General features: G+C 36.8%; 2 protein-coding genes across 4 annotated transcripts in view; one reads left to right on the top strand and one right to left on the bottom strand.

The window, feature by feature from the left end:
* Positions 1-19,121, top strand: part of CDC40 (cell division cycle 40) — a 46,207-nt gene extending 27,086 nt beyond the window's left edge. The window contains exons 7-15 of the mRNA XM_004011208.4: positions 112-251; positions 1,062-1,136; positions 4,819-4,864; positions 6,929-7,030; positions 8,050-8,165; positions 8,422-8,555; positions 13,126-13,202; positions 15,815-15,959; positions 17,155-19,121. Coding sequence (XP_004011257.1) covers positions 112-251; positions 1,062-1,136; positions 4,819-4,864; positions 6,929-7,030; positions 8,050-8,165; positions 8,422-8,555; positions 13,126-13,202; positions 15,815-15,959; positions 17,155-17,332 — 1,013 coding nt within the window. The 3' untranslated portion in view covers positions 17,333-19,121. The remainder of the gene's footprint in view (positions 1-111; positions 252-1,061; positions 1,137-4,818; positions 4,865-6,928; positions 7,031-8,049; positions 8,166-8,421; positions 8,556-13,125; positions 13,203-15,814; positions 15,960-17,154) is intronic.
* The window catches only part of WASF1 (WASP family member 1), a 124,288-nt gene that overhangs the window by 95,938 nt on the left and 5,949 nt on the right, over positions 1-22,401 (bottom strand). The window lies entirely within an intron of this gene.

The following is a 22,401-nucleotide window of genomic DNA, read 5'->3' as shown; positions in this document are numbered from 1 at the left end:
TTTAATATGCAATGATATCCTTGTGAATAAAGTGTTTGTTATTTTAAGAATATTGATTTCATAACTACAGCTTTTATTTGTTCACTGCTTTCTTTTGCCTTCTTGTTTCAGTTAAAGAAATGTATGACTATCAAGGCAGGTCCTATCTTCACATACCTCAGGATGTCGGTGTTAATCTGCGGTCAACTGTGCCACCTGAGAAATGTTATCTTCCCAAAAAACAAATTCATGTGTGGTCTGGACACACAAAGGTAAACGAATTGGTTGTTTTTATTTGTTGTAATGCATTAGTATAACAGTGAACACAACATAAATTTTCAGCTGTTAATGTGGGACATTGAGTATTTCTAGTGGAGATGTAGAGAAGGGAGATAGAGCAGGGAAGTCAATAAAGATAAACTGGAGTCACTTTGGAGGTTCCAGCATATATGAGTCACAAGTGACTCCTCAGTCTTCAGGGTCATCTCATTGGGTCATGACATAAGCATTCATGATTTGGTGTCTTACCCCCTTATGATAGCCCAGCCCTTTGCTTCCAAGTTCCTGCCATTATCTGCTTCCTCTTGGGCACCAACTCAGTGAGACCAGAGTCTCAGTAATTTTGCCTTAGCTCTTAGGGTTATCACACTTCAGAGATTAGCTCCTCCCTGGTTTATACACTATGATAATAAAAACTAATGCAGAGACAAGGCACTTGAAAACTTTGATGTTACTATTCTTTGTCATATTCACTATTCCAACTGATAATTTCCAGCTGTTAGCAAAGAAGAAAGGAACTAAGTAAAAGAAGGAAGAGGAGCGAGGGCATGAGCCACATGATTGACTCAGAATTCCCCTGGGTTGAGGAAGCCACTGATGAAGGTTCAGAAAGGCTTGAAAAGCTTTGTGTCAATAAGGGCTGCTCTTAGAATATTTCTGAAGGTTATTCTAGGGTATGAATTTTAAAATGAAAAAAAAATAGTAAATTACGTGGTTTACAAATACACTGTCTTTCCCTTTTGTTTAATTTTAGCTGAGCTTTTGAGTGCTTCTGATTGATAATCATAATACCTTTTATACAGGGCGTCAGTGCAGTCAGATTGTTTCCTCTCTCTGGCCATTTGTTGCTGTCTTGTTCCATGGACTGTAAAATTAAGGTGAGTTTTCAGTAATAGAGTAGAAGTGCTACAAGCTAGTGCTTTGGTTAAATCTATTTGGTTAATTATAAATAGATCTGAGTTTGTTAGGCAATTAGAGGCTAATTATTTTCTCTTAAGCCCTGTGAATGCAGCAGTTTATGCAGCATGTTTATGAAACATGTTGATTCAGATATGGCTTTGTAGTTCAATTGGCTAGGCTCTTTGTAAGCTTAGATAGCTGATTAGACATAATCATTCACTTTAGCTTTACGCACATGAATATTTAATCACAAATAATGCATTTTTATAGAGGTGTTAGATATGTAACGGAGTTCATTTATTCCTCAGTACCTTAGAGGTAGAGAGGATATGTGATAGAAATCCCATTTTTAGAGAACAAATAATATGTTCCACTCTTTTTTTCTTCCAAATGCCAGTAGCAGAATTACTCTCAAGCCTCTTCTCCCCCTTTATATAGTCTTGGGAAGGTCTATCTTAGTTGATGTTCAGCAATAGTGTGAGGTAGAAAAAAAACTCAGTTGGCAATACATGTCAACTTGATATGGGAAAAGCCTTTTAAAAACTTTGTCGAATGGTTTTTATCTTTTGTATGTCTTCTGTGTCGAGATCATTATCAGTTCAGTTCAGTCGCCCAGTCATATCCGACTCTTTGCGACCCCATGAATTGCAGCATGCCAAGCCTCCCTGTCCATCACCAACTCCTGGAATTCACTCAGACTCACATCCATCGAGTCAGTAATGCCATCTGGCCATCTCATCATCTGTCGTCCCCTTCTCCTGCCGCCAATCCCTCCCAGCATCAGAGTCTTTTCCAATGAGTCAGCTCTTCACATGAGGTGGCCAGAGTACTGGAGTTTCAGCTTTAGCATTATTCCTTCCAAAGAAATACCAGGGCTAATCTCCTTTAGAATGGACTGGTTGGATCTCCTTGCAGTCCAAGGGACTCTCAAGAGTCTTCTCCAACACCACAGTTCAAAAGCATCAGTTCTTCGGCGCTCAGCCTTCTTCATAGTCCAACTCTCACATCCATACATGACCACAGGAAAAACCATAGCCTTGACTAGACGGACCTTTGTTGGCAAAATAATGTCTCTGCTTTTCAATGTGCTCTCTAGGTTGGTCATAACTTTCCTTCCAAGGAGTAACCGTCTTTTAATTTCATGGCTGCAATCACCATCTGCAGTGATTTTGGAGCCCAAAAAAATAAAGTCTGACACTGTTTTCACTGTTTCCCCACCTATTTCCCATGAAGTGATGGGACCAGATGCCATGATTTTCGTTTTCTGAATGTTGAGCTTTAAGCCAACCTTTTCACTCTCCTCTTTCACTTTCATCAAGAGGCTTTTTAGCTCCTCTTCACTTTCTGCCATAAGGGTGGTGTCATCTGCATATCTGAGGTTATTGATATTTCTCCCAGCAATCTTGATTCCAGCTTGTGCTTCTTCCAGCCCAGCGTTTCTCATGATGTACTCTGCATAGAAGTTAAATAAGCAGGGTGACAATATACGGCCTTGACGTCCTCCTTTTCCTGTTTGGAACCAGTCTGTTGTTCCATGTCCAGTTCTAACTGTTGCTTCCTGACCTGCATATAGGTTTCTCAAGAGGCAGGTCAGGTGGTCTGTATTCCCATCTCTTTCAGAACTTTTCACAGTTTATTGTGATCCACACAGTCAAAGGCTTTGGCATAGTCAATAAAGCAGAAATAGATGTTTTTCTGGAACTCTCTTGCTTTTTCCATGATCCAGCGGATGTTGGCAATTGGATCTCTGGTTCCTCTGCCTTTTCTGAAACCAGCTTGAACATTTGGAAGTTCACAGTTCACATATTGCTGAAGCCTGGCTTGGAGAATTTTGAACGTTACTTTACTAGTGTGCAAGATGAGTGCAGTTGTGTGGTAGTTTGAGCATTTGTTGGCATTGCCTTTCTTTGGGATTGGAATGAAAACTGACCTTTTCCAGTCCTGTGGCCACTGCTGAGTTTTCCAAATTTGCTGGCATATTGAGTGTAGCACTTTCACAGCATCATCTTTCAGGATTTGAAATAACTCAACTGGAATTTCATCACCTCCACTAGCTTTGTTCATTATTTCAGATCATTATACCGGTCAATTAATATCAACCCTATAGTGGTCTTGGAAAGTTGATTCATGAAAATTTTATCCTTTGTAAATAATTCATGGGTAGTAACAATATATTAATATAAAGGTAGCATTTTTGATGAGAGCAACAATTTAGGCATTTGTCTTGACGTAGTGGTTTAAAATGACAGGCCAGCAGCTTGGAGTAGCAAGACTCATTTCCTTTAACTTTGAATTCATACAGACTATGTTAATTGAGATTAAAGCCTTCTATGTGCCTAGTTAGACCAGCGTAGAATTCAATTGAGTTCATGTCTAGGTACACTTTATGTACATTTATAGGTACCTATTATTTACAAGGGACTGAGGATTTAAAAATTACTTTGGCACTGTCCCTGAAATGGTGATCATTTCATTATGTTGTAAATGATCCTTGTAGAGGAGGTGTTCTGATTTCAGAGAGGAAGCATACTCCAATAGGAAGTGTAAGTAAGGGGTGGGTTGTGGGGGTGGACACAGGGAGTAGAGGATGTCTGAGAGGAGTAAATAGAATGCATTGGCTTGTGTGTGCTGAAAACTGCAGGTTCTGTGACTGCTAGAGTCTAAATCTGAGAGGCATAGAGTGACTACTGTCATAACAGGGGAATAGGTCCAGGCGTGTTTTCTTGGTTTGCTGCGGGAACTGAGGCTTTACCCTGCAGGCACTGGGTGGCCAGGAAGTGCTTTCTGTTTCAAATCACTAGCAACACTGTCCAGGACTGGATTTGAGGCAGGCAAGAATAAAGGTAGTTTCAAAACTGTTGTATTAATTCACTGTAGATGCAATGAGATCTGTGAGCTTGTTACATTTTAGTCTAGATCTTCATTTTCATAACAGCTTTTAGTATATGTGCTTGCTTTGGCAGCTTTTATAATAGTTAATACTTCAGAAGAGTTAAAAAAATTTTTTTTAGTACCGAAATGTTATAACATGGCAGTTTTAATAACATTTAATTCTTTTAAAGCTAGTTTATAATATTACATAAGTAGAAACTTTTCATCACAGAAAATGTCAAATACAGAAAAGAAGAAGAAAATGAAAAGCACCTGTGTAAGTTCCATCTAAGTTAAGTTGTCTTAATTTCAGAGTTTAAAGTGTTTATATGTACATGTACATGAGTATGTGGATAGTCCAGATAGTGTAACACAGACCAATAGCACCAAAAGTGAAAAAAAAAAAGTGACAGTGTTAGTCACTCAGTCGTGTTCGACTCTGTGGCCCCCATGGACTATAACCTGTCAGGCTCCTCTGTCCATGGAATTCTCCAGGCAAGACTATTGGAATGGGTTGCTGTTCCCTTCTTCAGGGGATCTTCCCTACCCAGGGATCGAATCCAGGTCTCCTGCAATGCAGGCTGATTCTTTACCATCTGAGGCAGTAGCACCAATGTGTTTAATGATATGTAATGCCTTGGTTAAGTTCCCTGTACACACACAGATACGCACACATGCATAGCTGGCATATGACTGTTGTTAATGGCTGGAAGTTGTCGTTTCATCAAAGCCTTGTATTAAATTTAACGTTTCTATGTGTTGTTGTTTTTTTTTTTTTCCCCCCTTCAGCTATGGGAGGTTTATGGAGACAGGCGCTGTCTGCGAACATTTATTGGTAATATTTCTTTTCTCTCTGGCTATAAATCTGTTCGGAAAGACTTTTTAAACTACAGTAACATCATCAACAGTAATTTTACTACTACTAATTTTGCTACTGATGTGAAGGAAAGCCTTCACAGACTTGAGTGAGTCTTGAAGGAGGGGTAAGTCTCCCATGTAAACAAAGAACTAGGAAGAGAGAGCAACAGAAGCTGAAGCAGAAGTGATATGCGAACTGCATTGAGGGAACCACTCAGTGAGGGAAGCTCAGCATTGTAAGCTTGAGGAATACAGTGAGAGGGGAGAAAAGCAGTGGAGGTGGGCAGAGTGTGAAAGACCTTTGATCTATCTTGGGGGTCTTTGGAAGCCAACAACTGAACAGCTCTTGCAGGAAAGCATCATGATCAGAATTTGAAGTTTACAAAGATCACAATGGCAGTATAGAGGATACTTTGGTGGGGCAGACCTGGAGACAAATAAATGATTTACAAAGTTACTTCATTAGTCTGGATTAGAGACGATGAGAGCAAGAACTAAAGCAGCAGAAAGAGAGGAAGGGAACAATAAAGAGTTAAATAAAAGCAGTGGCTCTTAGTAAACTAGAAGTGAGTGTAAAAACAGTGAGGTGGAAATCTGGAGCGACTCCCAGGTGGCTGGATGAATGGGGGTGCCATTCATCTTAGGAAGATGATAAGGTTTCAGACTCATGCAATTTGAGCTGCTTTTGAGATACTGAGATGAAAATATCTTGTAAGCAATTAGAAAGCCAGATGTTGAGCTTTGAAGAGAGGCCAGGAATTGGCTACAAACACAGGTAAAAAGAAAAGGTTGAGAGAACTCCTTGAAGGAAAGAAGACCAAAAAGAGGACAGCTTTGTGGCAGACTAGCCTTTTGGTAGATTGTCTTTGTCAGATTTTGCATGGAGACTGGTTACATTTCCAAATTTAACTATACCGAAATGAAATGGTATTTGAATTATATTGGCTCTGTTTTTAGATTTACGTGGGAGTCCATTCTGTAGTGCTTTGTTAAGATTTTAGGGCCTCATTGCACAAATAAATACTGTCTGAGATGCCAGGGCAGCCCAGAAGACTTTTGGGAAGGCTCTTGGCAGCATACAGGAATGTCTCCTGTGATGTAGGGGATTTGGTCCTCGTCTGTACCCCCTGCTCTTGCTGCTTTCCAATGGAAAACTGAAAATTCCTACTTAGAAAGATGATAACAGCTCTGACCAGGACTCCTGCTTTAGGAAGGAATGCCTGCTTGCCATGACTAGAGGTCATCAGCAGTGGTGGTGATTTAAGGGCCCTGTTGACCATTTGTGCCATGCACATTTTGTACAATTGTCTTGGTCATAGTGGGATAGTAAAAAATAGGAAAGTTTCTGCTTTCATTTAGTCACATTTTATTTATCCCTATATCTTTCAAAAGACTTGATTGGTCCAGTAAGATTGATTTCTAAGCAAAGCACCTTGAAATTAGTTTATTGTCAAATGCCATTTTAAAACTAAATGTAGTTAATATTTGTTTTTAAAAACATTTAGTCTATGAGATGCTGAATCCTTTCTATGAAATTCAGTAATATAATCCCAGAAATATACAGTTATTGAACAGAGGCCACAATTTTCATGAATATCAGCTTTAGGTCCCTTTGTTTTCACTTCCGGCTTGGCTAGTAATTTCAGAGTGAACCTTAAAAATGTCACCAGTCATTTCTCTTTCATTGGCAATAATTGGACTGTTAGGTTTTCTTAGATTCTTGACCAGTCTTCTGCTTTATGTATTACATTATTAAGAGAGTGCCATGAGAGACCGTTTAAAACAAAGTTAGATCTTTTCTCTTGATTCTTACTTAAATATTATGCATCAGAATCTCCTAAGGAGCTTTTCAAAGGGAGGGAAAACACCTACATTCTGTAGCCCACACATATTCTGAGTCAGTAAATCAGGAGGTAGAGTTCCAGTGATTTTGACTCACAGCGTGGCTTGGAAGACACTATTTAATGCTGTTTCTCTTATGATGGTTATATTTTAAATGAAGACTCCACCTCACCTCCATTTCTATTGTCTCTGCTTTTAGGTCACAGTAAAGCTGTTAGGGACATCTGCTTTAATACTGCAGGAACACAGTTCCTCAGTGCAGCTTATGACAGGTATCTTAAGCTCTGGGACACTGAGACAGGTAAGAGCTCCCTTATACTAACACATATTTACCTTAGAAATTAGCTGTTTTAAATGGAACAATGTGAGTAGTCTTCTGTACCAAAATGGTACCTTCAGTAACTGCTGATTCTCATATCATTGGCAGTCAGCTAATACCACAAAATGTATATAAAGTTGAAACTGAGCTGTAAAAGTAGCTCTTTCAGTATGAAACTTCCTTTCCATGAAATACAGTTTAAAAAGCAAATATATTGATAGATAAGGAAATTTGAAATTTTCCATAGACTATTAATCTTTAGGTTATCCCCTACATAACCTACCATGCTGCACTGTACAATAATAGAAGCATAATATATATGTGATGAACAGAATTAAATTTAATTGCCCCAATTAGTTAAAATGTAGGTCTAAACTTCCATGGGCAGATTGGTGTTATATATTCACAGACATATTGATTACATTAGCACATTGTGGCTAGTATAATTTTATATAATCAGAGAACCATCTTTCATCCTACTGAGTTTTAAGGATAAAGAAAATAGCTAATAGTTATTGAACACTGTTTACCAAGCATTATTCTAAGCACTTATATGCAGTATCTTGTTCAGCCCTAACAATATCACTCACTATAAATTTAAATACTATTATTGTTATAAATGAGGAAACTGAGCCTTAAGAGGTAACTTTTCCAGGGTTACACAGCTAGTAATGGTCAAATTGGATTTAAACCAAGGTCTTTCTAATGCTAAACCCCATACTCTTAATCTCTTCAGCAGTGGTCCTCAACTCTTTACTGCATGTTTTAATTACCTGGAGAGTTTTATCTGCTCTGCAATTGATGATACAGATTTACTTTTGAAAATATTATTTTTAATCATTAAAAATTCATGAAAAGGAGCAATGTAGTTTGCAGTAAAGAACGAACAGGCTGCCATTTCTCCAAATTTATTAGCAAATGATCTCTAGATCTTAATTCCAGGGTTGTCTTTAAATGGTCAAATTTATTTTACCTACTTTAACTTGGGTCTTTGGTTTTAGGACAGTGTATATCAAGATTTACAAACCGAAAAGTACCTTATTGTGTCAAATTTAATCCTGATGAAGATAAGCAAAATCTCTTTGTGGCTGGGATGTCTGATAAGAAGATTGTGCAAGTAAGTCTCTTCACAATATTTTTATTAGATTCCTGAGCCTTACATTGTATCAGGGACTGGAATAAGGAATATTAACTTGTTTAATGTTTGCTTCTTTTAGGGTCTACTGATGCTCTAGTCTTAGCAGAAAGCAGTAAATGTATAAAAAGATGATATTGGAGATTTCTTCTCCTTCTCCATTTATCATGATTATGACCTTTGTTTTCATAAATCTGCTCTACTTCTGTCTTTGCCCTTTCCCTTATTTGATATACAGTGGGACATTCGAAGTGGAGAAATTGTGCAGGAATATGATCGGCATTTGGGAGCTGTCAACACCATTGTTTTTGTCGATGAGAATAGGAGATTTGTAAGCACATCCGATGATAAGAGCCTAAGAGTTTGGGAATGGTGAGTTTTTATCAGTAAAAATCTGATTTATATAAAGCAAACAACTTGAAATTTTGTAGCCAAAGAGAAAGCCTGATAATATACAACAATCTGAATATTTTCACAACTGTGATCACTGGCCTGTCAATCAAATTGGTTTAACTATTCAAGTATCCAGACTATGAAAATTAAAGTTTAAGCATGCTACTTTTCATAGTCTTTAGGTAACCTATCCAAAGAATATGTATTTTGAGTCATTTTTCTTATACTAATTAAAAGCTTATATAGTGCTTTCTTACATTCTTTATTAGGTACTTTATTCGTCTTTGCAAAAAGTAGGGACGACACACATATAGACTGTATTGCTTATGCTAGGGATTGTGTATAAGACCCTATCCTTAGAAAATTAGAAACTATTTTAAAATCTCTTGATTTTCTAAACATCTGCATTTTGATTATTCAAAAACTTGCCCTAGGTCATCATCCTTACGTCCTGCTGTTCATAGCCTATAATGGTAGAATACAAATGTTTTACTTGTAGAGTATAATCTTTTCGTCAGAGTGAATGTTTGGTTGGAGCCCAGCTTGTTTTATAGTTACTTATAAGACATGGCTGGACTGTGGCTACAGCCTTCAAGGACTAGAAAGTGTCTTTCTACCCCCAGAAGTTGTTCTGCTGTAGGAAGTGAGATGTCTTAAACTACAGGCATCAGTTTCCTCCAGAAACTGAGTCCATTTGGGGACCTGTGAAAAGTAAAAATTAGTTGCTCAGTCATGTACAACTCTTTGTGATCCCATGGACTGTAGCCCACCAGGTTCCTCTGTCCATGGGGATTCTCCAGGCAAGAATACTGGAGTGGGTTGCCATTTCCTTCTCCAGGGGATCTTCCTGATCCAGGGATCAAACCTGGGTCTCCTGCATTGCAGGCAGATTCTTCACCATCTGAGTCACCAGAGAAGGACCTGAGCACATCCCTAAACACATCAGGACAGTTTGGGTAATTGAAGATTTAATGTAATTTAACTACAGTTTCTCCCACACTCCCTCCACATTACCTCCAATTAATGGAGAGTTGACTACTATATACATAGTCTTAGCATTATTCTTAAGGTCCATGATTTGAGACTATCTTTTAACTAAGATCTCTCCTACTTCAGAAATGATGTTACATGCTGAGGATCTGATTAAGACATCATTTCATATGGGCCACCTTAGACCATTTATACAACAAAGTAGTTAGTTTAGCATACATATAACTTTTGTTTTTATGTACTCTTAACGGTTTGATTATACTTAAACTTTCAGGTGTTTGTATCTTCAGATGGTATTTTCAGCTCCATTTGAAAATGTATAAAAGAAATTGTTAACTGTTTAAATGATACACACCAGTTACAGGGCTTTTACAACACTTGTGAGTGTTTCCTGAAAATTAGAGCATTGGTCAGCAAAATATTTTGATTAAATTAAATGATAACAGGCTTTTTTTCCTTCTCAGATATTAAGAAATACTCCTAAGAGTCAAAATACTGTTTCATTATGAATGATGACATCCTGTAGATTTCAGTTCAATTCTCACTTGCTGTTTAAAGCTTTCCTAACCAATCCTCACATGAGATTAGGTGCCTCTTCTCTATCATTGCACACAACCCTTCGCTTCCCACAGCTTTTTATTAATAGTGCTTGCTTATTTATTCCTCTTCTCTGACAAGCTCCTTTTTTTTTTTTTTTTTTTTACGGGGCGTGGGGTATATATGTATTTTTTAAGTATAGTTTATTAACAGTGTTGTATCCTGACAAGTTCTTAACCATGAGAGAAAGAACTGCCTCAACTCTCCATCTGTCTCCAACACCAGCACAGTGCCTGGCACAGACTAGATATCTAAGAAAATCATATTGTCATAATTATTAATGATGTTACATTTATTGAGCTGTGTCCCAGGCACACTAAGCATTTCGCCTGAACTATCTCATTTAATGGGCAAGTAATCTTACGAGACAAGTATATTTGCTTTTCCTGTTTTATAGGTAAGAAAACTGAGATACATAAAGTAATCTAACCAAGTTCCCATGAAACTTGAAAGAGCCAGAATTTAAACTCAGATCAATCTAGTTCTAGAAATTTTCTTTTGTTTTTCTCCCCAGTTTTATTGAGGTATAAATAAAATTATAATGTATTTAAAGTGTACAACATAATGATTGACATACAGTGTGAAAGAATTAATTAACTCTTTCACACTGAGTTAATTAACATATCACCTCACATATTTACTTTTTGTTTGGTGAGAACACCTAGTTTGTACTCTTCTAGCAAATTTCAGTTATGCAGTACAGTATTATCAACAATAGCCACCATGTATACACTAGAACATCAGACCTTATTCATCTTACAGCTAAGGGTTTGCACCCTTTTGCTAGCTTTGCCTAATTCCCTACTCACCCCTCTACCCATCCCCTGGCGGCCACCATCTACTCTCTGTGAGTTTGACTTAATTTTTTTTAAAGATTGCACAAATAAGTGATACCATGTAATATTTATCTGTCTCTGTCTGACTTATTTCACTTAGCATAATATCCATCCTCCTGGTGTATCCAAAGGAAAGTTGGTTTTTCTTAAACAATATCATACAAACTAAGCCTATTACACAGTTTTAAAGGAGAACAGGAGATGTAATTAGATATTGAGCATCCTGTGGTATCCTATATCATGAGCTGTCATAGGCATGTTTTCTCCCAAAGGCATTTATTTTTGTTAAAATGTTTTTAAAAGAAAATTTCAGAGGTTGGCACTACTCTTTTATCTTTAAAATGTCATACATTTTTGTTAGTTTTTTTTTTTTTTTAATGATTCCATTTCCAAGCTGAGGATTATTTGTAACATGCTGTGCTGTACTGTGCTTGGTCACTCAGTCGTGTCTCTTTGCAACCCCACGGACTGGAGGCCGCCAGGCTCCTCTGTTCTCCAGGCAAGAATACTGGAGTGGGTTACCATGCCCTCCTCCAGGGCATCTTCCCAACCCAGGGATTAAACCCAGGTCTCCCACATTGCAGGCGGATTCTTTAGCAGCTGAGCTACCAGGGAGGCCCTATTTGTGGCATATTACAAGCTTATTATACTGATTTATAATTTCTAATTAGAATAATATAGTATTATTAAATAGAACTATACCTAGCATTTTTACTAGTGATTATGAAGTTCATAGGTGTTCAGATTCTTTATATAGAGAATCTCTTGTTGTAGAGCTCATTGTATCAGGAGTCCTTGAAATAAGGGATCTGTTTAAATTTTTTTGTTTACTTTTAGTAAAACATGGATTGATAATGAACCTGTAGTATTGTTAACTTAATTTACAAAATGCTCTTATTTTTTAAAATCATGTTATAAAATTATCAACTACTAATAATAAATATGAGAAAGGAAAAGCAGTTGAACCTTTTTAAGATTAAGTCCATCTCAGTATATTTGGATCATTTTGAAGTCACTTCTCACTGTTATTTAGAGGTATAAAGGGTTTGAGATTTGATAAATATTACTGTTTCTCAGGTTATACCAGAAAATGTTTTCCTCCAACAAAGACTGTGACAGAGTTTTTTTCTAGTTGTTTACTTCTTCTGGGGTGATAGATGGATACAGAAGATCCTTACTTAAAAGGCATATGATTATTATTATTGTCGTTGTTGTTTTCTAATTAGTCTTTGAACTTGAACCATAGTTTGAAATTGAAATTGGTGCTTTATATTCTGTATTATTCATCAGATTACATTCCCCACACATTACTCTATAAAAAAACATTTCTGATATCTCATGAAAAGTAGCAAGACCAAAATCCTTCAGAATTACTGAATTTTTTTTATTATTATTATCATGGAGAGTATTAAAAATGAAAAGACACTTAGAACTTTGGATGGTTTTAGATTTAGGTGACTAGTTTTGAATTTTACTTGTTTTCATTTTATTCTTTTTTATTTTGTAATTATTCTTATATTCTCATAAGAAAACATGTTTAATGTTTTTTCTTCCACACTGTACACATTTGGAATACTTTACATGTAAGCTGAAAATAGAAGATGTTTAGGTGCTTAATCTGCCAGAAATTATGAGATTTCTGGATGGGCTCGACCTGCTTGCAGATCCCTGTACAGCTTTGCCTACCATCTACTTGCATTGCTGAAGGCTCTTTAGCACTTGAACCTGCTTGCAGAGCGCCGAGTTATGGTTGATTGGCAGGTAAAAGAATACTTCCCTGCAGCCTTGCCTCAGACATCTTGCTTCTGTCTACCATGGTACATTTTTAGATGAGTTCATTATTAAAGAACTTATAATAACAGATTATTTTTTAACATAAAGGGCAAAGTTAAAATCAAATAGTGGTAGAAAACTAAATCACTGACACTTGTAATTATCATGGAAAGTCATTTGTATAAGTAAAAGCTGTATAATAATAGAATGTCGTTTCGTGGTTTTCCTTCCTCCAGGAAGTTTCATGAAACTTTAAATATATAATGTCAAGAGCATCTCTTTTGTTTCAGAGATTATTCTTCTAAAAGTACTTTTAAAAGTTACTATTCTGATACGTTATTTTTAATTTTTAGGGATATCCCTGTGGATTTCAAGTATATAGCAGAACCCAGTATGCACTCAATGCCTGCAGTGACTTTGTCTCCAAATGGTGAGTTAGTAGACAGTGTTTTTAAATGAGCTTCTAAGACACTGTGTGATTTCTGTTTTCAAAAGAGCCTTGGCCATTCCCTCCTGGGGGAAGTCTGTCACAGTGCCATACTTGTATAGTAGGAATAATCACTGATTTTCATGTATGAGTCACCTCACCCATTCTCTTGTTTTTTTTTAAAAAAGGTAAAAATAAAAGAAACAGTGATTTGCAACATTGCCCGAGCATCTGAGGATTTCCATCTGAGAATCAGGGTTTTTGTCTTTTGTGTTGTTTTTTTTTTTAATAATTCTTCCAACAGAATCATGTTCAGCAACTCATTTAGTGATTTACTGTGAGCTCTTTTACTTTCGGGGAATAGGTAATTTTGTTCTGGTTCCTTATATGAGAACACCTTAGCAATTCACCTTAGCAAATCATAAAAGATTTTCTCAGGCAAAAATTTTAAAGATAAGTCTGCTTAATATCATTTTCTATTCAGTAATTCATTGCCTTTTAAGTACAAGTACTACAGATATACTGATATAATTTTACATGAGGATATTAAAGTAGAGGACCTGATGTTTGGGCAGCATGGTCATCAAAGCCACTGTCAGCTCATGTAGCTGCTGTGAGACTAGAGCAAGGAAGAGGGAGCAAGAAAGAGTTTGCTCTTCCAGTCGAGGCATCTACCATAGGCAGATCGGTGGACATTTGCAAGTGTCCTATGATTTTCATGAGAAGAGCAACCTCACAGGGTGCTGTTCTGATAATCACCATATTGTATACAGTCACATTTGTGCACCTACATTTCATACAGTGTATTTTTAAACCATCTGTCACCAATACTGTGCCCATCTTGAACAAGGCCACTTACCTAGTCTGACTGTGAACATTGTTAGGGTCATCCTTTATCATGTCTATAATATATAGGATGCAAAGATACTTCAGTTTAGACTCTAGTGGTTTTGGTGAATCCTGGGTAGATAAAAGCAATGTGGCCCAAATCAAAAAATGGGCAGAAGACCTAAATTGACATTTTTCCAAACAAGACATACAGATGACCAATAGGCACATTAGAAGATGCTCTTCATCACTAACTATTTGAGCAGTGCAAATCAAAAACTACAGTGGGGTGCTACCTCACACCAATCAGAATGGATGTCATTAAAAAGTCTATAAATAATGCTAGAGAGGGTATGGAGAGGAAAGGTGACTCTAACACTCAGTGGGAATATAAATTGGTGCAGCCACTACGGAAAACAGTATGAAGTTTCCTCAAAAAACTAAAAATAGAGTTGCCATATGATTCAGCAGTCCTACCCCTGGTCATATACCCAGAGAAAACTGTATTTTGAAAAGATTCATGCACCCTGTGTTCATGGCTGCACAATTCCCAAGGCATGGAAACAGCCTGAATGTCCATTGACAGATGAATGGGTAAAGAAGATGTGGTGCATATATGCAGTGGAATACTACTCAGCCACAAAAAGGGATGAAATAATGCTATTGCACAGAATGGAGGGACCTACAGATTATCATGGGCTTCCTTGGTGGCTCAGCGCAAGTTTAGACTCTGTCAGAAAGAACCCCTGGAGAAGGAAACGGCAACCCACTCCAGTACTCTTGCCTGGGAAATCCCATGGACAGAGTAGCCTAGTGGGCTACAGTTCATGGGGTCTCAAAAAGAGTCAGACATGACTTACTGACTAAATAACAAAAGAGATTATCATACTAAATGGAGTAGGTCAGAAAAAGAGAGACTAATACTATATGATATCACATATATGTGAAATCTAAAATAGAACACAAATGAATATATATATAAAATAAAAATGTATTTTCAGGTGTAGGGAACATACTTGTGGTTGCCATGGGGCATGGGGGGAGGGTGTGGGAGTTTGGGATTAGCAACAAACTATTATATATAGAATGAATAAACAGTAAGTTCCTCTGTATAGCACAGGGAACTATATTCAATATTTTTGATAAACCATAATGGAAAAGAATATATGTATATCAGTCACTTTGCTATATAGCAGAAATTAAATGCTATTATAAATAAACTATTACTTCAATAAAACTTTTTTAAAAGCATTGTGTTACTACAGCATTATTACTAAAATTGTTTTACTAATTTTTTTTTTTTTTACTAAAGTTACTAAAGCTGTTTTTATCATATCTTTGTACAGTTTTATTTAATAATCCTAGGTTTTCTCACCTGGAGTTCATCTTTCCTCTTTCCATAGTTAACACAAATAGTCTTTTTCTCTCCATGGTTCTATTATTTATATTTATTACAAATTCATTTCATTTCATAAAATTTAATTTTGTTTTATTAATGCTAAACTCAGGAAGTTTTTGTATATCCTTATTTAAACAGAAGAAAGCTTTTATAGGAAAAATGCTAAATGATACAAGATTTTATGAGCAAAATCCCTTACTCTATAAAATACAAATATTTCTCACTTTCAACAAATTTGTAACACTTCACAGGCAGTATGGTAAATTTATTTTCCTATTATTATATAGTAGTTGGGAGCAAAATAATATAAATGACTGAACCTACTTAAATAAAAGTCTTTTAAAAATTTTCAGTCTTCCTCTAAAATGTCTCATTTGTTAAATTACAGGGAAATGGCTAGCGTGCCAATCAATGGACAACCAAATCTTAATTTTTGGAGCACAGAACAGATTTAGATTGAATAAGAAGAAAATTTTTAAGGGCCATATGGTAGCAGGCTATGCTTGTCAAGTAGACTTTTCACCAGACATGAGGTAAGTTTAAACTTTCTCATTTATTCCCGTATTTATATATTATGATATAAACTACTACTATACAAATAGTAATACTGTACAAATCACTTTTATATATGTAATTGTATGAAAATTGTTCAGATTGTCTAAATGCCAGATAAAAGACTAGAACAAATTAAGACAGTTATATTTGGTGCTTTTTTTTTTTAAGTTCTTCAGTATCTCTCTCTACTTTGTTAGTTCTGTGCCGTTTAAGCACATAATGAGTCCCTGTCCATATAGGCAATGTCTTTCTTTCTTTCTGCTTTTCTAAGCAAGGCTGAGAGGACTATAATCACTATATTGCTGTGATTTAATGAGCCCCAGAGGAATTAATCCTGTATTGTGGGGTTGAAGTTAACAACTTCACTACAGATTTTCTGTGCTAAATCTTCAAATCCAGCCTCTGACTGTTTCTCAGTCACACTAGATTTTTGAAGCCTAGAGCCTTTCTAAGAGTGAAACTCTGTATTCATTCCACTGTTGTTAGCTAAATATATGGGTGTCACTAATTCAGAAATTCCTGTAAAATTGTATGTTTATCCTGGTAATTGGCACTTAGACTCCTACCTTTGAATGAGTCTTGGACATATTCAGAAGCTCTTGGAGCCAAATTACAAAGATGGTAGTTGAATGGGTCTACATGTGTGTGCATGGTCTACATGTGTGTGCGTGGTCTGCATGTGTGTGTGTGTGGCCTACATGTGTGTGTGGCCTACATGTGTGCGTGGTCTGCGTGTGTATGCGTGGTCTGCATGTGTGTGCGTGGCCTGCATGTGTGTGCCTGGCCTACATGTGTGCTCGTGGTCTGCATGTGTGCGTGTGGTCTGCGTGTGTGTGCATGGTCTACATGTGTGTGAAATTGACCCCTTTACACTGTTTCTGACTGTCTTAGAGAGTGACTGTGATACTGCATTCACTGTGGCCCATGGGTCTCCCAATTTTCCAAGTTGAAAGTAATTTTTCTCTCTTAGATTGGTCACTCAATGGGGAGGTTTTTTGACAGGAGATTAAATTATAGCCTGCTTTACACACTACCTTATTATTCAAGTATTATACAGCCACATTGATTTTTTTAATGTTAGAATAAGGAATATAAACTCTTTCTCTGTTCCTTATCTTGTTTACCATTTTAAGGTCCTTGAATTATTTGAATTTATTTTTCTTCTCATTACAGCTATGTGATTTCAGGAGATGGAAATGGAAAGTTAAACATCTGGGACTGGAAGACCACAAAACTCTACAGTAGATTTAAAGCTCACGATAAAGTGTGTATAGGTGCAGTGTGGCATCCTCATGAAACATCTAAAGTCATAACTTGTGGTTGGGATGGTCTCATTAAACTGTGGGATTAATGGGATTAATCCTTAAACTATCTAGGATCATTTTTGATCCAATATCATATTTAACTATATTTAATTATTAAAGGTGTTGGATGACAACTTGATTTACAGGTTATGATTTTCTTACATGGCCTTATGAAGTTGAACCATTGTTAAAAAAAAAACTTTGTAAATTTGGCTCATATAATTTCATTAGCCACTTTGTTTGGTTCTTTATAGATGTTATTTATACAGAGAATGGCCGCTGACTTTACATTTGACAAGTGGTTATTGCTGGCAGGCGGTTTGGGTTTACCCCCATGGTATACTAAAAGGAACTTTTTGGAGCTGAGAAGGAATCCCTAGTGGATTACCTCTTCCAACAGAAAGGAAAGATCAGGGATGATATGATTTAATGTGAATCTGAAAGAAGGATAAAAACCACCCACAATTACTGTTCCCATTATTTTCCATGGGTCAATTCTAATCTTTTGGATTCAGGAGTCCCATTATTTTTTATTATTTATGTTGTGTCTATTTAGTTGTAAGCCAGCAATCTTCTCTGACTGCAGCATTTCTCTAATTGTTAAACAGTGTAAAATAAAAATCAGTCCAGAGTTCTTTCCTTGGCTTTCTTCTTGATCAGTATAGACAGGACTATATATAATCAGAGAATCACATTATTTTTGAAAATGGAACTCAAGAGAATGAATCAAGACTTTGAATTGTATTTGTATTTACTGTCCAGTAAGGACCTGGCTACACTTTCAGAAATCAGGGTCTCCTAGGTCACTGTTTCACAAATGTTACTATTGAAATACTCCTCATAGGAGATTGGATGTGAGAACATAGTTCAAAATGTCAGCCTGTAATTTCTTTGAAGCTGTATGTTTTATCTTGAAAACTAATCTGATTTTGCTTATGAATATATGCAATAGAACTTTTTAAGATTAGAAAAATGTTAAACTTCTTTCCAAATCTTTGGGTAAAATTGACACTCTGGGAAGATGGGTTCCTAATCTGAGAAGCAAGGACTGTGATTGGTTTAAAAAAGATTTTTTTTTAACTTCTGATTGTGAAATCAAGATAGCTTCTTAAATATAGTAGCTAATAGCACTTTAGTTTGACAAGCCATTTCTCCTTTCTTTTTTCTTTTTTACAAATCTATGTCAGATGTTTGAATGTAGTGTGAAATATTTCAGTGCCATGCGATAAAAGATTGGCTCATAGCTGCTCAGACTGCTGACTTGGAGACCCGAATCTTGTTGAATGTTGATATCCTAGGACCATTACCCCTGAGTCCTGTGCTATCAAGAGCAATTAATGCTCCATGCCCTTTGAACTTCCATTTTTAAACATTAAAATTGTAAAAGACCTGGTATAGATGACCAGGTGCTATAGCCACATATAAATTTCAAATAAAATGTAAAAAGAGAATAAAAGCGGTAGAGGTGTATTTTGGACACAGCACTCAAAGAAATAATACACTGCCTAGCTGCTGCCATTTCTATTTCTTGATCTGTTGGGAAGGGTGGCTGCCATTTCCTGAAGAGGAAAAAATTCAATCAGGAGCTTTTCTGTAGTCCCAACCACTGGTTTTAACAAATGTGAATTACTGAAATGTGATGGGACAAAGAATTAATCATACATTTGAACTGTCTTGTTCAGGACCAGTATTATGTATGTTACAAATCATAACTTCTAAATCTGGGTTTATTTTATTAACTGTTTCTAAACTAAGGAACTGTATATAAAAGTTGTCTCTTTTTTAAAAAAGATGGTATTTTTAAATAAAGCTTTTTTGTAGAAAGTGTTATCAAAATTTTTGTTCTTAGTCTCCTTTTGAGTCTCAACTCTGAGACACCAGATTAAACCATTTGCAGATTTTAAATGGGTCCTTTTTGTGGGCTTCCCTGATAGCTCAGCTGGTAAAGAATCTGCCTGCAATGAGGAGACCCTGGTTCAATTCCTGGGTCGGGAAGATCCGCTGGAGAAAGAAAAGGCTACCCACTCTAGTATTCTTGGGCTTCCCTGGTGGCTAAGCTGGTAAAGAATCCACCTACAATTTGGGAGACCTGGGTTTGATCCCCGGCTTGTAAAGATCCCCTGGAGAAGGGAAAGGCTACCCACTCTAGTATTCTGGCCTAGAGAATTCCATGGGCTCCTTGGGGTCACAAAGAGTTGGACATGATGGAGCAACTTTCACTTTCACTTCAATTTTTCTGGGGAGAAATGATGCTTTAAAGGTGAGTATAGTATATTAATGGGCTTATCCTAAATAAGTGACAAAAATACAAGACAATGCCCTCAGAGCACACAGAGTAAGTTTTAACACAGTCCATATTTATTCAGTTGGTGCCACTGAGTCTTGATTGCACCCATTTTAGAGTACACAAATGTGTGGGGTTCTTTTCCAGCATTAAAATTTTCAAGATCATATTGTGACTGGAAATAAGTGATTACCATCTGGCTCTTTTTCCTCACTGCAACCCTTTTGTCACACCCAAGACAGATTACCTTCCTAAAAGTTAAGGATAGTAATGGTGCTTCGGTAGAAAGTTTAATGAACATTTACATAGTGAAGCACAAGCTGGGAATATTTCATCCTTAATAAGGAGCCAGTTTTAAGATAGGGAACATAGAGTAGTATCAAACAGGTACTTCTCTAAGGATGAAAGTATAGAGTGATTTTTGAGGATGCCTTGTGAGGCTGGTTGATGTTCTTAGCTATTAATTACCTGGAAGAAAACATGGACAGTGAAATAACAAACCCTATGGTAGCTGTAAGGATTGCAACACCAGCAACAATTATAGAGACTCTACTTGAAAAATACTGAATGTGGACCGAGAACTACCTGGAGATGGTGCCCCTTACTGAGAAACAGAATTCAGAAGAAAGTAGTGGATGATTAGGGAACCATAATGAATTCAGGTATGAAGAGGGAAGTGTGAAGTGCCATCCAGGTCAAAATATCCATCAGCAGTATTAACTTTGGGTCTCAAAGAGACCTAGGGAACACTAATGGTATTTTTCATCAACAATGATGTTTTTCTCATTTTTGTCATCTTTGAAATAGAGCTACATCTTAAAATCAATCATATGTGATAATTTAGTTGGCAGCATTCTTTCTTAATGGATCATAAAATTACTGATGAAATACAGTATAAACAAGGCAAATACTAAGGGGACCTAAGAAGAAGAGAGGAGCCAATGGAAAGAGGATTCCATCATAGCACTTGGCTCAAAATCCATGTTATCAAATATTTACTTGATCAGTGGATAAATGAATGACCTAGCAAAAGGTCCCCCTAGAACCAGTTTTTTAATCTAAATTTTTCAGCTTATGGATTTCCAAACCATGTGATTATAAATTCAATTTCTTAGACTGAAGGTTTCAAATTGTTAGAACAAACTTTGATTTTCTACAGAGCTACAGGAAGGGTAGACTTCCTTGTGCTTGGAAGAAGGGGGATAGAGGTCCTTTATTAGAACCCTCTTCCATTGAGATGGTCACCCTCCAAAGGTCCCACTGCTACAGGTATCAGCTCCAATCCTGCCCACCGAACAACAAGCCTTATCTCGTGCTTTATGCTTTAGGCCCCTGGCCCTCAACTGGTATACTGAGTAAGACCACTGCAGTTCCTGCTGTCGGTTCCTGCTACCTCTCAGGGTCTAGGGTCCCTCTGAACTCTTTGTGTCTGAAGGTTTTTCTTTCTTGGCCATTCATATATATACAGAAACGTGTGTGTGTGTGTGTGCGCGCGCGTGCATGTGTGTAGACACATGCATACATACATATTCACACAGATACATACAGAAAGATCACCATGAAAATACATCCTTAATCAAGTATCTTTGGATATTGCCACTTTGTTAGAACATTCTAAAACCACGGAAGTGTAAACAAATGCAGTCTGAAACATTCTGGTCTTTAGAACCTTGGGAGCTTAAGTGTGTTACCTAAAAAGGTACTTTACCTAAGGGTACTTCACCTGATAACTGGAGAGCTATGAAGGCTCTTGGATTCATCTTTAATGGGCCTTTTCTTGTGAATAAACATATCATTTGGTTTCTCTTGAATTTATCCTAAGACTTCCCTTTTATAGCACACAAATCAAGAAAGTACCTAACCACCGTCTAAGCCTTCTCTAATCACAAAAATCTTAGAATAATGAGATTCTTAAAAACTAGAAGAAACCTTAGAAATCAAATACTCCAACCTAAGATAAGAAAATAGGCCAATAAGGGTGATGAATTGCTTGGTATCACACAGCTAGTTAGCAGCAGGGTCAAAATCTTTCTCCCTTCATCCCTCTATCCTGTCTCTACATACTGCCATTTAATTGTGTATTTTAAAATTGTCATATTTGTGTTGTGATTTTTGTGGCTGAGGTAGTTAATAGACTGTGTTTATTTCATCCTTTGGTGAAACAGAACCTGTAACTAAAAGACATTCTAACAACCTGTTCCACTAGAGTTAGACCAAATGGTAACTCTGCTGGGAAGGACTTTTCTGACTTCAGTCAAATAGCCTGGAGAACATAATATGCTCTCTCTCCTTTTTACTCTTTGAAAAACTACCTTAATATTTTTTGTCCTAAAAAACCACTGTGGTTTTAATCACTTTTATAGGAATGCCAGCCCCTGCCCTTGACAGAAGTAGCCTTACATCATCATACTTTCTTTCTCTCATAAACTGAAAAATATTCTCTATGGTACTGTGAGTTGTGATCTAACACACTGACTCTAAAAAGTTGTTCTCTGTTTAAAAAAAAAAAAAAAAAAAAAAACGACAATGAGGAATGAGAAAGGAAGACAGGTTTAGTATCCCAGAATAACTTCTAACAATACTTGAAAGTGAAGTCGCTCAGTCGTGTCCGACTCTCTGTGACCCCGTGGACTGTAGCCCACCAGGCTCCTACATCCATGGGACTTGTGGGTTGCCATTTCCTTCTCCAGGAGAATCTTCCTGACCCAGGGATTGAACCCAGGTCTCCCACATTGCAGGCAGACGCTTTAACCTCTGAGCCACCAGAGAAGCTCAACAATACTTAGGCCTTTAATTATTATCGTATTTATTCGACTCAATTATTATATAGCT

This window comes from Ovis aries, chromosome 8, assembly GCF_016772045.2.
Source record: "Ovis aries strain OAR_USU_Benz2616 breed Rambouillet chromosome 8, ARS-UI_Ramb_v3.0, whole genome shotgun sequence".
Lineage (NCBI taxonomy): Eukaryota > Metazoa > Chordata > Mammalia > Artiodactyla > Bovidae > Ovis > Ovis aries.
The sequence above is the reverse complement of the archived record's forward strand: the minus strand, read 5'-3'. Positions and strand labels throughout refer to the sequence as shown.